Source organism: Myotis lucifugus, unplaced genomic scaffold (genome assembly GCF_000147115.1).
Source record: "Myotis lucifugus unplaced genomic scaffold, Myoluc2.0 scaffold_70, whole genome shotgun sequence".
Lineage (NCBI taxonomy): Eukaryota > Metazoa > Chordata > Mammalia > Chiroptera > Vespertilionidae > Myotis > Myotis lucifugus.
The window spans coordinates 2,450,409-2,470,072 of NW_005871118.1; the positions used below are offsets into that span (position 1 = coordinate 2,450,409).

At 37.8% G+C, this 19,664-nt stretch overlaps 1 protein-coding gene across 7 annotated transcripts in view; it reads right to left on the bottom strand.

The window, feature by feature from the left end:
- The window catches only part of LEKR1 (leucine, glutamate and lysine rich 1), a 123,281-nt gene that overhangs the window by 37,731 nt on the left and 65,886 nt on the right, over positions 1-19,664 (bottom strand). For all 7 annotated transcript variants that reach the window (XM_006090340.3, XM_023755158.1, XM_023755157.1 and 4 more), the window contains one exon: positions 8,289-8,370. In XM_006090340.3, the coding sequence (XP_006090402.2) occupies positions 8,289-8,370 (82 nt within the window). The remainder of the gene's footprint in view (positions 1-8,288; positions 8,371-19,664) is intronic.

Genomic DNA, 19,664 nt, shown 5'->3' on the forward strand with positions numbered 1-19,664 from the left:
CCCACTGGGTGCCTGGCCAGCCTGGATGAGGTGATGATGGCTGTTTGCAGCTGGTCACACACCCTTCAGGTTGGGGGTCCCCACTGGGGTGCCTGGCCAGTCTGGGTGAGGAGCTGAGGGCTGCTTTCAGTTTGGCAGTTGACTGAAGCTCCCAACCGCTCCTTTTTTTCTTTTTTTTTTTTTTATTCTGGGCCAGCTTTAGCTCTGGCTCTAGCTCTGAGGCTTCCGCTGCTGAAAGAAGCTATCTGGTTTGTTTGCGTTCTATAATCGAAACAATGTATAACTCCAGCTCTGAGATCCGGCTGCCTGAAAGCTGGTTTCTGGGGTTTTGTTTAGCTTCTTATTTGCAACATAGTACATAGTTTCTTAGAGTTGCAGCTCAGAGGCCGGCAAGGCAGGTGGGGAACGTTGGAGTCTGCAGTCACTGGAGCAAGCAAGCCTCATGTTCACTTCCAGCTGCCTGGCTGCCGGCCGCCATCTTGGCTGACAGTTAATTTGCATAAGGATATGCTGATTAGCCAATGGGAAGGGTAGCGGTTGTACGCTAATTATCATGTTTCTCTTTTATTAGTGTAGATATGATAAAATTGTAAGATATATAAAATTACATTTAAAAATACATAATATAACAAATTATTATTAAGAGAACATTCTTGTAACTACTATCCAGGCCAAAAAAATAAAAAAATTTACCAGCTACCCTAGAAGCTTCATATTCCTGGTCCTAGCAAAGTCCCCTCACCCTTAAAAAAAATATCCTTATTAATTTTATGGTTATCACTTTGATTTTCTTTGGGGTTTTATTACCCAAATTTTATTCCTGAACACTAATATGCAAATTGTCCCCTCAGGAGTTTGATGGGGAGAGTGGGAATTTGATCACTCGCTATGATGGGCAACCAGTAGCTTCAGCTTGGTGCTGAGGGAAGGAGGAGGCGGGAAGGCCTAGGGACCCTACCCATGCACAGATTTCATGCACCAGGCCTCTACTTTCCAAATAAAATGTTAGGAAAGAAGGAATCAGGAAAAGATTAACATGCCATTAGTAAAGTGGGCAAAGGCTCTGCTCAGGCAAGTCACAAAGGAAAGAATACCAAAAGCCACATATGCAGGGATACAATTTTTTATCAGTTAAACTAGCAACTTTATTTTTCTTTTTTAGTTATAATACCCAGTGTTTGTTAGGAGAGATGGGTACTTACAAATACTGCTGAAAGTTTGTATAATCTTTTTGGAGGGCAATAAGTCATTATGCATTAAAAACCATAAAAACATGACATTTGGTTCTAGCAAAAATCCTAAGGAAGTAATTGTGAGTAGAAAGATTTATCTATATGAATTTCTAAAAAATTTACTTATAAAAGTGAAAAATTTGGAAATTCTAAAAAACAAAGGATTAGTAAATAAGTTATGGTTCATATGTAGATTGAAATACTATACAGCCATTTAATAATAATCAATAAATGTATCATGTAATGACGTGGGAAAGATCATAGATCACTAAGTAACAATCATAAGATCATAGATCACTAAGTAAAAATATTTTTAAAATTACACTATTTAGAAAAATGAATTATAAGGCTATATCATAATATAACTACAATGTTCTTTTTTATATATCCCTGTATTTTCCAAGTTTTACATATTTGATTTGAAATCAAACAAAAATGTTACTTCAAAAAATGCTTTGAGACTCATCAGCCCCAGCATGACTTTCATTCTGGGTTCAGACTCTTGTACACACTTTTCCAAATCCAGAGGCAGGGACAGTGCAATTCCTTTTCGTGGTTACTTTATTAACTATGTGGACAATTGATCTTGGCTGCATTTTTTTTTAATGCCTGCTCTTTAGAAAGCCTATCATCCCAAGAATTCCCCTCACCATGGTCCGCTCCCACTGCCACTCCAGTTAAGCCATTCTTTCTATGGTCTACCCTTCATGACCCAATTGTTATCTTCACCTTCATTAGGATGGGAGAAATTGGAAGGACTAGAAAGAATGCCTACATCTCTTTAAACACTACATTCCTTCTTTTACTCTCAGCAAATAGTGTTAATCCTTTCTCTTCAAGTGCTTTGAATGAGCCTTCAGAAAGGCCCCTGGTGCTCCTGCCAATCAAAGCAAAGGGAATCAGATGAAATAATTGGATATTTTCCCCTAATCTGAAAGGCAAGGGTCAATACCACTCCACTCCTTTATATGAAATAGCCATTCTCAAACTGCCTCCTTGATATTTCTACTTTGCTATCCAAAGACATCTCAAACTTCCCATATCCATATCTCTTAGAGATTTTCTCACTTCAATAAGTGGCACCAACACAATAATGATACTGAAAGGTAACACTTTATATGTCTAACACAACCCTCAAAGCAGCCCATTTTCCCTTCTTAAAGTTGAGAAAACTGAGACCAGAGAGATAGGTAACGTACCCAGTTGGCAGTGCTGGGATTTGTACTTTAGCAGTCTGGCCTAGAGTCTAGGCTCTTAGTCACTATACTCTATTGCAGGGGTCCTCAAACTTTTTAAACAGGGGGCCAGTTCACTGTCCCTCAGACCATTGGAGGGCCGGACTATAGTTTAAAAAAAAACTATGAACAAATTCCTACGCACACTGCACATATCTTATTTTGAAGTAAAAAAACAAAACGGGAACAAATACAATATTTGTATTTGCATGTGGCCCGCGGGCCGTAATTTGAGGACCCCTGCTCTATTGCCTCTCAGCTGTCTGCCCTGATGCTGAAAAACCCCAAACACCATCCTTTATTTTCACCTTTCCATTCTAGTTCCCTTCGTCCACAGCCGCATCTACTCCATCAGTAAATCCTGTCAGACTGACCTCCAACATAAATTTCTCTTTGTCTCCACACTATAGCCTTACACTAACTACACCAGTCACATTCATCTGTATGAACGCACAGCTTCCCACCTAGTCTCCCTGACTGCTCTTGTATTCCCACTCCAGCCCATTCTCCATGTAGCAGCCATACTGACTGCTTAAAACAAATCCGATCAATTCATTCGCTCGTCCAAAATTCTCCAACAGTGTTTCACTGCCCTCTGAATAAATCCAAATTCCTCACTAGGCACTGGAGTATTAATTTCTTACTGCTGCTGTAACAAATTACCACAACCTTAGTGATTTAAAACCACCCAAGTGTATTATCTTACAGTTCAGAGGTCAGAAGTCCTTAAATCAAGATGTCACTAGGCTATGTTCTTTCTGGCGCTTCCCAGGGGAGAATCTGTTTCCTCCCCTTTCTGGCTTCTGGAGACCACCTGCATTCCTTGGCTTGTGGCTCCATCAAATTACATCACTCCAGCCTCTGCTTCCATCCTCACACCTACGTTTGTGACTTTGACCCTCTTGCTTTCCTCTTATAAGGACCTTTCCTATTACCCTGGGCCAGCCCAAATAATCCAGGATAATCTCCCAATTGCAAACTCCATAATTTAATCACACGTGCAAAGTCCTCTATGAGTATGTGAGGTAACATACTCATAGATTCCAGGGAGTAGGACATTAGTGTGTCTTTGGAAATCAGTGTGTCTACCACAACTGGCCTTCTTCATGTTTCTTGAATTTGTAAAACTCACTCCAAGAATTTAGGGCCTTTGATCTCTCTGTTTTCAGATGTTAGCATTTTAGTATTGCCAGCTCTTTCCTGTTACTCAGATCTTAACTCACAGGCCATCTGCTTAGGGATGCCACTCCATCAAAAGTATACCACCGTCCCCATTACTCACATTCCAGTATGCCTGTTGTATATTTTGTAGTCCTTAACATTACCTGAAATTACCTAAATAGCTCCACTGGAGCTTGTCAATCTTGTTACTCCAATATCTAGTGCCTGCACACAATGGTCATGCCACATAATCACCACTCAGTAAGCATCTTGCATTGAATGAATGAATAATGAATGAAGTGAAGTTAGCCTGTTCAATTTAGGATCATGCGAAAAGAAGATCTATACTCTGACAGACACTGGATGCCAGCAGGCCACCTATTTGGGAGGCAAAAAGTTTTCAGGAATGACCAGAGAGGTAAGAGGAAAATCTAGGAAAAGTTTTTCTCACTTCCAAGGAGACACCAGCAAAACAGGCCCTTCCTGCCTCTGGGTTGGTTACATATGGATGTGGCACCTGGAACTGCAGATACTTCGTGGTCACAAGGGACCCAGACTTGGGGTGAAGCCAGGCTGAGGGCAGCAGGATGAAGACAGAAGGAACAGCAAGATCTTGGAGATACTGCTGAGCTGCTGGACCAAATAAACTTGAAACCACTACCTCTGTCCCTTGTAGCCTAAAGCATCCTAACTGATGAAATTTGTTTTCCAATACATAACAAGTTCTTATAAACATTGGGATATAATTTATTATAAACCTTATGTAAAAGAGAACCTCAAGTTCATCTGTTTAAAAAAAAATACATAAAACATATAAAAACATTTAAAAATATTTAAATGACAAAAGAACCATCTTAAGTTGGATATGTGAAACCCGTTCCCACCCCTATCCCTCACAAAGGGTGAGGACTGAAATTTTAAATGAACCTGATTTCACAGTACCTTCTAATTTCCGGAAGTTCAGAAGGTTTGGATATATATATATCCTCCAGTTCATTTACAAATTGTGTGTCAAAATTTTTCAGTGAATTCTTTGGACTCCCAACTAATTTATCATAAAACAATGGCCAAGTCACAAATCTGCCTTTACTCTACAAATAAAATAGTACTTATATGTGCCTGGGGACCTCCTGAGCTCTGAGTGCCCTGAGCAGTCCCAGGCTCTGATCCTAAATGCCCACCCTACTGCACTTTGTCCCAGGGGTAAAGGAAGGTAGTGGCATAGAGATGGAAATGTTGGGAACAGCCAGCACGGAGAAAGGTTTCCAAAAGTTGGGACCATTTAAGTGGCTCTATCTTTGATAACTCAAATTTTCTAAAAATGGATGCTCTTCCTATTCTCTCATTTTAAGAAGTTCTTATGCAGGCAGGAAGCACCCATTTTATAAACTGAGACAACAGCATCAGCATTTGTGCAATTGTAGAGTGATTTTCTCCAGGTAATTGATTTGATGGACTTTGGTGAGGTTATATATTTCTCCCTCCAACTCTAATCTCCTCTGACTCTTACTATTTCTCAGCACTCACATTATAAATTATGTTAGAAACACAATGAACAAAAAATACCACCACAGTCTGTGTTCATATTAAGTGGGCAGGCTTCTTGAATATATAGAGAATTCAGTGCACACTTATTCAGTAAAAATCAATGCATGTCACAACCAATTAGCTTTATTCCTTGTCCTTGGTATGTTTATTTTTGTGTTTATCTTCTCTACTAATTTCCCAGGACTCCACTCTGTCTACTGAGTTTGGTTTGTTCATAAATTCCATTTCAGCTGTTCCCTCTTCCCTTCATGAGCTCCAAGAAACCTTCTCTCCATAGGAGGCATCCATATGGCCAAAGCCCTCCCTGATGTTACTAGAGAGTGGGGAACAATGATTTTTCTTTCTGGCAATCACTACCTTATGTCTCTTTTTTGTGTTTCTTCTCACCTAGAAAATTACTTCCTGGATCTAGTGAGCCAAGGACCCCCCTGTCCACTCATTTTTTCAATCTTAGCTACCATACACAGAAAGCGAACTATTGTATTTACTGTGCTATTAATCACAATGTTATAAAGCATGAATATTTGTTTTTTCTTATTTTACAAAAATAAATTATTTTGCTATAAATAATCCAAATATACATTCATTTTTATAGCACATTTTTGGAATTTGTTTCTCCTTATGTTGTTAAGAATTTTATTAATGGGGATTGCATTAAATCTGTTATTGCTTTGGAAGATATGGACATTTTAACTAGGCTGATTCTTCCAATCCACGAACATGGAATGTCTTTCTATTTCATTGTGTCATTTTCAATCTCTTTAATAATGCTTTATAATTTCCAGAAGGTCCTACACATCCTTTGTTAACTTTATTCCTAGGTATTTCATTCTTGTTTTGTTACAATTGCAAAAGGAATTGATTTTTTCATTTCTTTTTCTGAAATTTCATCCTTAGTATATAGAATACAATGAATTGTTGTGCATTGATATTTATGTCCTGCAACTTAACTATATATTTTTTATTGTTTCTAATAGTTTTTTTTGAGTCTTTAGGGTTTTCTATATAAAGAAACATGTCATATGCAAAAAGTGACACTTTTACTTCTCCATTCCCAACTTAGATACCTTTTATTTACTTCTCTTATTTGATAGTTAGGAATTTTAGTTCTATGTTGAATAAGAATGGTAAGAGTGGACATCCTTGTCTTGTTCCTGTTCTTAGAGGAAAAACTTTGTTTTTCACCACTGAGTATATTAGCTGTGGGTTTGTCAAAAATTGCCTTTATTATGTTGAGGTACTTTCCTTCTATACTCATTTTATTGAGTGTTTCAACATATTGTTCTTAGGAGTAGTCCATGGTCAATGCAAAACATTTGGTTGCTAAGCAATCTAAATATTTATTTTTCTGATGAGGTTCATCTCTAAAACATCAGAACTGAAAACCAGAGCTATCAGATTATATACCACAAACTAAAAATATTTACTTACTCTAAAAGATGATATGAATTCTATTTTAGTGTTATAATTATAGATGTGCTATATTTATACTGTAAAGTAATTTTTGAAATTTCTGAAATTCATTTTTTAAATCTTTTTTTATCTATTGAATTTATTGGGGTGACATTTATTAATAAAATTATACAGGTTTCCCCCCCCCAAATATTTTTATTGATTTCAGAGAGGAAGGGAGAGGAAGAGATAGAAACATCAGTGATGAAAGCCCGCAACCTCGGCTGCCTCCTACATGTCCCACACTAGGGGTTGAGCCCGCAACCTGGATATGTGCCCCAACCAGGAATTGAACCGTAGCCTCCTGGTTCATAACGTGATGCTCAACCACTGAGCCATGCTGGCCGGGCAAAATTATACAGGTTTCAGGTATACAATTCTATAATACATCATCTGTATACTGTATTGTGTGCTCACCACCCCAAGTCAAGTCTCCTTCCATCACCATTTATCCCCTTTTTACTTTCTTCTACTTCCCTCCACCCCCCTTTCCCTTTGGTAATCACCATACTGTTGTTTGTGTCTATGAGTGTTTTTTGTTTTCCCCTTCTCTTTATCCCTTCACCTTTTTCACCTAGCTGTCCAACCAACCTTCCCTCTGACAGCTGCCAGTCTGTTCTCTGTATCTACTAGTCTGTTTCTATTTTGTTCGTTTCTTTTGTTCATTAGATTCCACATATAAGTGAAATCATATGATATTCTTTTTCTCTGACTGGCTTATTTCACTTAGCATAATGCTCTCCAGGTCTATCTATGCTGTTGCAAAAGGTAAGATGTCCTTCTTCTTTATGTCTGAGTAGTATTCCACTATGTAAATGTACCGCACCTTTTTTATCCACTTGTCTATTGATGGGCACTTGCGTTGCTTCCAAATCTTGGCTATTGTAAATAACGCTGCCATGATCATAGGGGTGCATATATTTCTTCATTTTTAAACAAAATAGTGCTCTGAATATTTTACAAGGGCACTTTTTTATCATTTGTTTGCCAATTATTTTATTACTTATATAAATGTAAGTACTCCAACATTTCAAAAATTTTCAACTATCTTTTGGAACCTAAAATTGGCAATTTTTTTGTTTTGTTTGTTTTAAACATATTTTTATTGATTTCAGAGAGGAAGGGAGAGGGAGAGAGAGAGAGAAACATCAATGATGAGAGAGAATCATTGATTGGCTGCCTCCTGCACACACCCCCACTGGGGAACTAGCTCACAACCCGGGCATGTGCCCTTGACCGGAATTGAACCTGGGACCCTTCAGTCCACAGGCTGACGCTCTATCCACTGAGCCAAACCAGCTAGGGCTAAAATTTGTAATTTTAAGAAATAACTTCAATATTGTTTCTTCTGGGCAGGAAATATAGAGACAACAATAAGAGAAAAACCTCAGAGACTCTTTCACATGAAGTTACTAATTTGAACGACCAGGGAAAGCTTTAATACATGGATGGATAGGTAAATTTCTTACTGAGGGAAAGAAACATTTCATGTGCTTAAAAATATTTACAAGTCCTTTGATATACAATCTAGGCCAGAAAAATAGCTGAGAAGAGCAGCAGGTGACCATACCCACACAGCCGAATCCCTGCAGAGGAGTCACAGGGGACCCCTGGGGGGCTTTCTAAATTCGTACAGGTGGTTTAAAGTTCACCATCTTACATGAACTTTTCTTTATAGCTGTCCAGCTCGGTCACTGCCTTCTGAAGTTTTAGCCCGAGTCCCTCTACTTGACTTTGCAAATCTGAAATGACACAATATATTCATCTGATTAGGACATTTTAAGTGTCCAGATAGCTTCATAGGGTAAACCACACTCCTCTGGAGTTGCCACTCAGCAGCTCCCAAAGAATCGGGCAGTTAACTGTTGATTCCACTTTGCCTGGATGACCACATGCAGCTTGTCCCTACTCTAAAACCCCATGGAGTTAATGGGTTTTGACAGACCCAATTGGTTGGCCTCTGTTTGCCACAACATCATACTTATTTTCAAACAGCTAATAGGCTGAATGTTACTCATGTTTCCCAAGGAAATTTATGTAGCCAACACACATATGAATTCCTGACCACGTGGCTCACTTGTGAGACTGCCTAAGCTCCTCCTGTGGCCTGGAACTGAAGAGTATTGCTGAGGCCTCCTGGTAGAACTGAACTAGACAAACCACGTGTGAGGCTCCAGGTAAAGAATTTAACTCTGGGTAGCATCTAATAGGCATTTTAATGACTTTCAAAGCCAAGGAAATGCAAGCAAGAAATTGGCTTCCACAGTCTTGAACTGCAGAATTAAAACAGAGTTTAAGGAAGATTATTCAAACAGCCGTGTCTAACATGTCTGTGGATGCAGAACTGAAACTAAAACACAGGAACAAATGCTTGAATTCTCTGACTCCTGCCATTAGGCTGTGTAAGGGAACTGTGATCTGAATCCCAACCTCAGCGACAGGCCTTGTCAGCACTTTTTTTTTTTAATCCTCACCCGAGGATATTTTTCCATTGATTTTCAGACAGTGTGGAAGGGAGGGAGGGAGGAGGGTGGGGGGATAGAGAAAGAGAGAAACATCAACATGAGAGAGAGACACATTAATTGGTTACCTCCCACAGCACCCCAACTAGGGCCTGGAATTGAACCCACAATAGAGGTACATGCCCTTGACCAGGAATCGAACCCTCAACCCTTCAGTCTGCGGGCTGACGCTCTAACCACTAAACCAAACCAGCCAGGGCTTGTTGGCATTCTTTTTGGGGATAAGGTGAAAAACAATATGGAGTAACTGGTTTCTACGAAAAAAATATTTAACACACTGGAATGATAAAATCCCTATGTTATATCTTCTTGGGTGTTTTAATAACATATTTTTAATAATAAACTTTAAAGTCTTTATGCATGCATACAAATATATATATATATTTGTATATATATTCAATCTGCCTTAACTTTGTTTTAGAAAGGAGAGCCATTTTCTTAAATCAGAAAATAAATTCACTCTAAACAAATGTTTTAATTAGAATTTATCAGATATTGGCATAAATTTGGTGTACCCAGTACTTTCACAGACAGTATTTAATTTTATCCCTGAAACTGCCTTGAAGTTGCTAATAGCCCCATTTTCTGACGAGGAAAACATGAGATTCTCTCTGATTCTCTTGCCTGGTATCTTACAATGAGTAACTGCATTAGCCTACAGAGAAACTCAGTAAAGATTTTAAACTCTACTGAGGCAATAAATTTGAGAAAAAATAAGATTCAACAGGACTTACTAGGTAGATAATATTTGTGGGGTACAACTTTCCATTTATCAAGTAATAACATTATATGAGAGAAAAGATAAAATAAATGGAGAGTTTATTTTTCAGTGTAACCCCAATTTGGAAACATAGCAATCTCAGAAATGTTGTGTGATGTGTTTCCTTGTTATTAAGCTCATGTGTGCTTGCAGAGGGGTTCTAGTCACATGGGCACAGCTCAGAGAGTTGGACCCACCCTCTGAAGAATACGCAGAGAGGAAGTTGGTGACTGTTGGTGGTGTTCCATGTCCCAGCACAGTGTAGAGTGCTTTCTCCTGTATCATTTCATTCACAGTCGCAACTACCGTGACAGACAGCTACACGTTTTATTTTTACCAGTGAAGACTCTGAGGATCAGAGTAATTAACTAGCTTATCAGAGGTCAGACAGCTGGTTAGAAGTGATCTTGTGATTCAGACTCAGCTTGGCCTCATTCCACAGCCCTTATTTTTCCAACTCTCTTACACTGACTCAAAATACAAAAGCTAGAAGGGAATATAATATTTCTCCATGAAAGTGTGGGCAGAGTAGGTTTAGACTTGCTTAGCATATCCCAGAATCTCTAAAGAGATATATTTTAAGGCAAATGAAAAGAATTGTTTTATATAAAATATGTAGTAAATCAGTGAAATTTCTAACTCCAACAGGTGATTTATATTTTAATTTTTGAAAGTTTAAAAATTAATGTATTATAATTAAGGAAGATATTAAGACAAAGTGGTGTCATTATGACCAACTTTATGAGACTAACATTTAAAACTTCCTGTTAAATGTCCGTTGGTGGTTTGGCAGGATATAATCTTAAACTAGATGAAGCATGGGTCTGAGGCCATGTGACAAATTTTGTTATTACTTCTAAATGCTATTGTTAAGGGGGAGAATTGATTACTTTAAAAATCCCAAAGAATTGATACTTGATATGTGAATCTTACACAATGAATTCTCAATTACCTGATAATTAGAACAGACAGTAAAACTGGCAGCTAATTCAAAACCATTTCTATAACATTGGAAGTATCCTTAGGCTCACATTTGAATATACTTGGTCATCACAGTTCCAGAATTTACTGGGTTTAAAGGGAAATAAACTACACAATCATATCCAACTCCAGGGAAAAAAACAAACCTATTATACTCTCCACTATTAATCTCTCAATATGCCCACCTAAATTTCCCTTTCTCCCTATTTCAAGATAAACATAGACCGCTTAGTCTTTAATTCACAATACCCAATGATTGGAGAAGCCGCTTCCTGCAGATTATTCACTATGTTTTTATAGCATCTCTGAGTAAAAATAAGGAAAGCAAATAAACGTTTTACTTCAAAACACAGAAACCTCTGAAGAGACTGCCATGTGAAGTAAATAGAAACAGGAAATATAAGTAATGTCAACAAATAAGCCATATAAGCAGAGAAGATATCACAGATAATTGAAAAAATTGTTCATGATGTGGATGAATATCTTTTCATAGCTGCTTTTTTTCTTTCTTTTACTTTTGGTTACATTTTCTCTAGTAAAGGAGGGCTAAGGATTGTTTTAAAAATGCCACAGGCCATATGTTTACTGTTCTGAAAGAGGCGGTAAGCATCCTATTGGTTTATAATTGGTTCTGGTAGACTAGTAGGGTCCTTTTGTTTTTGCAAGCGGAGTGCCCAGTTCCTGTCCTTAATAAATAAAGGAACACAGTTAGGATAAGCAGCAGAGAGATTAAGCCACCTGCACTAGACAGCGCCTTCAGTTCCCGAGGCAAGGAGTTCTTAAATAAGTGTATTGTTCTGTGCAGTCCTCCTCTGTGGTTAAATAAATTCAACTTCAATTTTCTGTCATTCACCATGACATTGGATTATGAGGCAAAAGGCCCTGAATGCCTACAAGAAGAAAAGAAGCATTGGCTTTAACCACCATGCAGATGTAAGGCGGAACCCATGGAAACAATCCAAAATTCACAACATCAAACTCTACTAAGATGGGACGGCGCTCTTTGCAGATATTAAATAAAAAGCAAATGATTTTCAATGAACAAGACAAAAAGAGCTCTTAGCCTCTCTTCATACAAAGCCAGCTGCTTGCTGGATAGCATTACGCAGGCATCAGATTTGGGGTAATTAGTCATTTAAGAGAATCCTGTTATTCTGAAAGGTTTCTAGAACCTACAAAAATACAAAAGGTATTCTTAGTTCTTTTACAGAAGAATATAAAACTTTACAGTCATTTGGAGGGTATATTAAGTTAGTGTAATTTAAAAAAAACACAATAAAGAAAACCTTTACAGTGGGAAGATATTTTGAGCTTAAAACTTTCTGGATATTAAAAATTAAAAACCTGGTTCAAAGTGCTATCTGGAGGAAATGGATTTCAGGTTCACGTAGCAGAATGGAAGAGCAAGCAGGCAGAGGACTGGCACCCAGAGATCCAGGGGAATTTTTTTCAATGAGTAATTGAAAGCACCATAATAATATAAATATTATATTATTCTTCAGAGGGAATAACTGAAGAAAAGGAAAAACAAAAGCCCACTCTTCTTTTAATACACTCCTAAGATCAGATAACATCAAGCTGTTGTGCATAAACTTTAAAGCCAAAATGCCTTATTTCAAATTCTGGCTCTGCTTCCTACTGGCGATGAGAATTTAGGCACTTGAGTTTCCTACCAGTGGTCGGCAAACTCATTAGTCAACAGAGCCAAATATCAACAGTACAACGATTGAAATTTCTTTTGAGAGCCAAATTTTTTAAACTTAAACTATATAGGTAGGTACATTGTTATTAACTTAATTAGGGTACTCCGAAGGCTTAGGAAGAGCCACACTGAAGGGGCCAAAAAGTGGCAATTGTTATTATGGCAAAAGATTATTCTGAGAATTGAGTGACCTAATATATGTAAAGAGGTGAGCATTAGCAGGCACATAATGAGAACTAGTCACTGTGAGCTCTTATAACTGGTGGTGGCAGTAACCACCTACCCTGACTTCTACTCTGAATTTCATCACTTGTCACCTTGAGGAACTTGTTGGGGCCAGCGTCACCAATGGTCATCTTTGTATGGGAAAGAGGAAAAATGAAGGTTTTTAACTGTGCATTTTTCTTTAACAATCTACAGAGCAGTTATGGCAAAATGTTAAAACTAGTTAAATATAGATGATATCACACATTTGTTATAGTATTCTCTGTATTTGACGTATTTTACAGATAAATGATTGAAAGTGGGGTCTTACTTGCGCTGGTCAAGGATGACAGCATGTTCTGCACTGAGTCTAATAAACTCAGTTCTGTGTGTCCAAGACACAAAAGAAAACAAGGGGCAGAACCTGGGCGGAGGGTGAGGAGTGAGCTTGAAACAGCAATGAAAGGCAGCCCATTTGATTCTGTGAATAGGGTGCAGCGAGAATCAATTGTAGCTGGAGAGGGATATGGTAGAAAGAGGGTTAATTTTGCTTTAAAATACGGGGACATGTTCATTTGCATTTGGGAATCTATTCTAGAGGGCACCCACCTTTGTGTGGGTGGATTTAATGTATGCCTTCTAAGATGCTTCTTATGTGTGAATAAATAGTACTTTTTACAGGTGTTAAAGAAAACGGCACAAGTAAATAAATCTCACTTTAATTCTTACTTTTTTCCCTGCGTGTTATGGTTTTTGAGACTCATCCATATAGCCATACATTAGATATGATTCATTCCTTTCTGACATTTAATCATGTGCATATACATTTAATCATGTGCATATACCACATTTTACGGATCTACATCTATAGTCACGAACCTAGGTTGCTTGCAACTTTGTGTCACCACAAATGATCCTGCTGTAAAGCCTTTTACTCATCTTCTTGTGTGCTTACAGGGGAGTTTTTCTGCAGTATGACCTCAGAGCGAACTCATGAGGTCACAGGCATACACATAATTAAATAACACTAACTGATTCCAGGACAGAGACACCACTATCCCCCCACCTCAATGAATGGAGGTGCCTGTTTCCCTAACACTTACTAGAAAGAGCTATTTTTTTTCTTTTTACCAACCGATAGGGTACAAAGTAGTATCTCATTGTTGGCTTAATTTGCAGTTTTTCTGCTTACTATTGAAGCTGATCGTCTCATTTTATATTTCTTAGTGATTCATGTTTCCCTTTTTTACATTTGCTTTTTCCCCAGTCTCTTTTCTATCCACTCCAATGGAGCTTTATTCTTCACTCCTCCACAGAAATCAGTCTTCTTAAGGTTACGTATGACCTTCTTTCTCTATTGGCAATTCCAACATTTAATTTGGCACACAGTATACTTCCTCTTTGATACATTACACTACATGCTCTTGTTCCCTCCTTGGCTATTGTTTTTCAGTCTAAATGGATGATTCGCATTCTAAATGTTGGGAAGCATCAATAGTTCAGCCCTAAGCACCTTTCCTACTTGCATTTTCTCCTTAGCTGATATCATCGTCGCATGGCTTTGAATAGCATTTATATACAGGTGTCTCCCATCATCATCATCATCATCATCATCATTATAGCTAATAAGTGTTGGGTACTTACTATGTGCCAGATACTATATTCTAAGTGCATTATACTCATTTAGTTTTCACAGTGTAAACTAACTAGAATGTAAATTCCCTTAGAGCAGGAACTTTGTTATATTCATAGAGTTTGAGACATGGAAGGTGCTAAAAAATAATTCTTGAAAGAATGAATGCAATTTTGTAGATATTAAATGAAAAATCCAAGCAAATAAATATTTAAAATTGTGGTTAAACTAAACATTTAACCTAAGATTAAATTGCATGGAACATAAAGAGTTGTGCAGTTTTCCTTGATAATATAATATGCATTTTGGCATTACACTTCAACTATATTATAAACATGTTATTTTATTCCAGTAAGACACTTATGGAGTACATACCTATTCTGTTATAGGTAGGGTCCATACTAATTAGATTCAGTGTATAAATATCAATAAGATAGATTCCTTTTCCTTAGGGAAATTATAATCAAATGCCTCACTTTGCCTTCAATAATGATAAATTATGTCTTAGATAACAATCCAATACCTATTTTAAACTTAAACCTGTTTTATTTTCCACTATGTTAAATGATTTTATTTAGTCAGTTGGTTAGTTAGTTAATTATGTGGCTGAAATGGTGAGATTTCTGATCAGATATAATTGATCAGAAATATGCTGCATTTAGATTACATTTATATATACTGGTATATGTATTATTGTACCACAAATTGAAGAGGTTAGCCCTTTACAAAAGTTATATTTTTAAATGAGCAGAGGAAACCTTTGCAGATGTAAGAATATATACCAATAATAGAAGAAAGTTCTTTAATGAGTATTCAACTATATCAATTGCAAATTAACACACTGAAACTTCAGCCAACATTTTACAAAGCTCAGATGGTGATATAACCATTTGGAAAATTCATTCATTTTAGAGTTTATATTTCAGAGGTTTAATTCACATCTATTTTGAAACAAGTATACTTGAAGTACATTAACATTTTCTGCATAATGCCAGAAGAGACTGAAATATCATTTGGTGATTTTTATAAATCAGATGCTAGAACAGGTGTGAATATATGTGCTGCTACAAAGTTGCAATTTAGTCCAGATGTAGTTATATGAAAACCAGAAAATTATTAGCTTGGTTTGTGTGAAGAGAAGAGAGTGGGGAAATGAATTAAATCAAGCTAAGGAGATAATCAGATACTTAAAATTTGGAAATAAATTATACTCTAATATTAAAGATCAAGAATTTACTTCACGTGCAAAAAGAAGGCTTCTAAACCTCCACTGTATTTTTTTATTCTGAACATTAAACCAACCCACTATAACATGAAGATAACTGTAATTTATAGGGGCTTATAAAATATTGCAAATTATGGATGAATAAGATAGGAATCTAAAATTCCATTTTTTTACCCTTGTTACATCATTTAACCACTCTTCTCAAGTGACAAAATTAAGATATTACTTTTTCTATCTCATAGAAACAATCCTCATGGATTTAGAAATTTCTGAATACTTTAGAACAGTACTTTGTTTTCTGACAAATTTGTACAAATAAATTCACAAAAAATATATATTTCATAATAGATTTCATGATAGAGAAAATGGCGATAGAGATGATAAAACTCTATTATTCAAGACAAAAAAATACTAGTAATGGATATGGAGAACCTGGAGTTAATTAAGTAGGAAGAGACAGTGATTTATAATGAACTGAATATTAGCTGAAAATATTTACGTGATACAAAAGAAAAAGAGCCGAAACCGGTTTGGCTCAGTGGACAGAACATCGGCCTGCAGACTGAAAGGTCCCAGGTTCGATTCCGGTCAGGGGCGTGTGCCTTGGTTGCGGGCACATCCCCGGTGGGAGATGTGCAGGAGGCAGTTGATCGATGTTTCTCTCTCATCGATGTTTCTGACTCTCTATCTCTCTCCCTTCCTCTCTGTAAAAAATCAATAAAATATATTTTTTAAAAAAAGAAAGAAAAAGACTTAGGGTTAATAATAAAGTAAATAAATGGAAGATAGAGAAGTTTAGATCTAAAAGTATTGACATTTTCAAATAGTCACATCCTATATAATAAAAGGGTAATATGCAAATTGACCAAACAGTGGAACGACTGGTTGCTATGACGTGCACTGACCACCAGGAGGCAGATGCTCAATGCAGGAGCTGCCCCCTGGTGGTTGGTGCACTCCCACAGGGGGAGCACAGCTCAGCCAGAGCAGGGCTCACGGCTAGCAACTGCAGCGGCAGTGGTGGGAGCCTCTCCCACCTCCACGGCAGCGCTAAGGATGTCCGACTGCCAGCTTAGTGGGCCTAAGCCATCAGTCAGACATCCCCCAAGGGCTCCCAGACTGCAAGAGGGCGCAGGCCGGGCTGAGGGACCCCTACCCACCCCCCCCCCAGTGCACGAATGTCATGCACCGGGCCTCTAGTAGCCATATAAACATCAATGTTCTTTAATGAGCTGGTGTGTTTTATCATCAGAATGCTTACAGAGATCCCTGTCTGAGGACTAATTTTATGCAAAACTGCAAAGGGGATGGAGTGCATCTTCAGCCACACAGAGTACTATTCTTCTCTCTGTACCTTTCTCCTTGTGCTGGGTGGCAGTAAAATAAGCAAAGGGCAAGAATTTCTTCAAAAGAGTGCTTTCATGCTACAAAGATCCTTTGTGCTAATTGCATTAAAAACAAAAAACTCTACCACACAACTCCATAGTTTAAAAGTGTTGAGTAAAAAACAAAAACATTTTATAATTTTAAGACTAAAGAGCTCTGAAAGCAACATGGAAATGGGAAAAGATTTATGTTTATTACAGCATAATTTTAACAGAAAAGTGAAAACAACTGTCCCAAAATTGGGTACAATTAAATAAATTATGATTAATACAAAATCAGAACACTAGGAATGTTTTTGACATAGAAAGTTTTCATAATAGAGGAAATGGGGGGGGATAGAGATTCTAAAACTCTATTAATCCATTTTTATAAAAATATATATATTCCAGCCTTGAGCCTGGTGTGGCTCAGCTGGTTAGAGTGTCGTCCCATAGACTGAAAGGCTGCAGTTTCCATTCCCAGTCAGGGCACATACCTAGGCTGCAGCTTAGATTCCTGTCAAGGCGCGGGTTTGAGCCCCAGTTGAGGCGCATAAGAGAGGCAACGGATCAATATTTCTTTCTCTTTCTCTTTCTCCCTCCTTCCCTCCAACCTTGAACCCTCCCTCCCTCCTTCCTCCCCTCCCTCCCTTCCTCTCTCTAAAAATCAATGGAAAACGTATCCTTGAATGAGGATTTAAACATATATACAGATATCTATATAGATATATAGATATAGATATAGATATAGATATATAGATAGATATAGATATATAGATAGATATAGATATAGATATATTCAAAACTGAAAGTCTTGGAGGATACACAGCAAATGTCTATAACTATGTGAATGTTGGAATTTCCTAACCAATAGTAAGCATGGCTTTTTCTTTTTGTAATAGAAAACAAATGAATCATATAAAGTAGCTTAACACTGAACCATGTTAACATACCTATACCCATCTTATATCCCACTTCATAACCTATTGATGGCTTGTTCCTGCTCAAGCTTATACTTCATCATATGATAGGTGCCTAATAATATTGCTGAATGAACAAAATAGGTGATTGGTGACTAAATGGGCAGAAGAAAACTTATGTTAAGGGGGTGGGGAAGGGGAGTGAGGTTATATCACGCCACATGTACAGAATGGGAGCAAGAATGAAAGAGCAAATAAGTCCATAGGGCTTTTCAAGAAAAAGAAAAGAAAAGGTGAAGTCTAACACTTACCCCAAGATCCTGAAGGGGATGGTGCAGTCAAAGAAACGGCAGAGAGAGCGGCAAGGCTTCGATCTAGCCTTGAGAGGAAAACCATGCTGGAGGGGAAAAACAAGGGGAGGAGAGGTGGCAATGGCATGGGTGAGAAATGAGTAGAGAATACACCCGAATTACAGCCGCCCCACAGGAGGGAGAGGAGGCTCACAGGTGAGACATCCATCCCGAGTTGTGTGCACTCAAGATCACTGTAGAAAATTCCTCTAAGATTCAAACATTTGTAAAGTGAAGATAATACAACAATAGAAGTAACTTCATATGAAAACTTAAAGTTGGGAGCAAATAAAAAAGGAAAAGAAGATAATCTTTTAAGATTCCACTGACCAAAGACCAAGCGGCTTCCTACCAGAGACCCCTGATTAGATCCCATATTCCAATGGTGGCCTGGTCCTATAATGAATTCTCTGGGTTCCAGTAAGGACTATCTGTCTTGCCACTTGTCTACTAACCTTAGGAGAACCGTGCATTTTTTTGTGTCCCCTTGCTTTGGGGTACAGAAGCAGCCCACAGTGTCCCAATATCAAGCTGGTCTCTTTCAAGGGCTGCTGATTTCGTGTAACTAAGGATCAGTACAAACCGCCTTGGTTTTCTGTTTGTAACATCAGCACTTCTCCCCTTTTACTGGAAGCCCAAGTTACACTATTCCTACTGGAGCCCAAGGGTTGAGAGGAATCATAAAAACCGGCCAATTCACCACAGTGAGCTCCCTCTGAAACTTCACGCCTGCCAGGAAAGGTCACAGTGGAATTCTGTTCATAGATGCCTTTATCCACCACTCCATAGGTGATGCCAATTAATCATAGCCACTCCTTTCCAACAACCTGTTCTAAGAGCAGACAGGCTACTGACTGTTACAGCTAACCAAGGCTGACTGAAAGATACATTAGGGGAAACAATTGAACCTTTGGGTAAACAGGAATTAAAATGTATGGTTTTTGCCTGGCTGGCATGGCTCTATGGTTAAGTGTAGTATGAACCAGGAGGTCACAATTACATTCTAGGTCAGATCACATGCCCAGGTTGCAGGCTGGATCCCCAGTCGGGAAAGTGCAGAAGGCAGCCAATCAATGATTCTCTCTCATCATTGATGTCTGTCTGTCTGTCTGTCTGTCTCTCTCTCTCTCTCTCTCTCTCTATCTCCCTTCCTTTCTGAAATCAATAAAATTTTAAAAAATAATAAAATGTATGGTTTTCCTTTGTTATTACAGGAGCATTTAAGGAAATTCTAAAACTTTGATCCTAATTATAATAATTTAGTTTGCTATTACACCAGGAATATGCAGTATGATATTTGTATACTTATTTAGTGGTTCCTATATTTTGTCTTGTTAATTCTCCTATTGCTCTAAGGTAGGTAGGGAAAGCTACC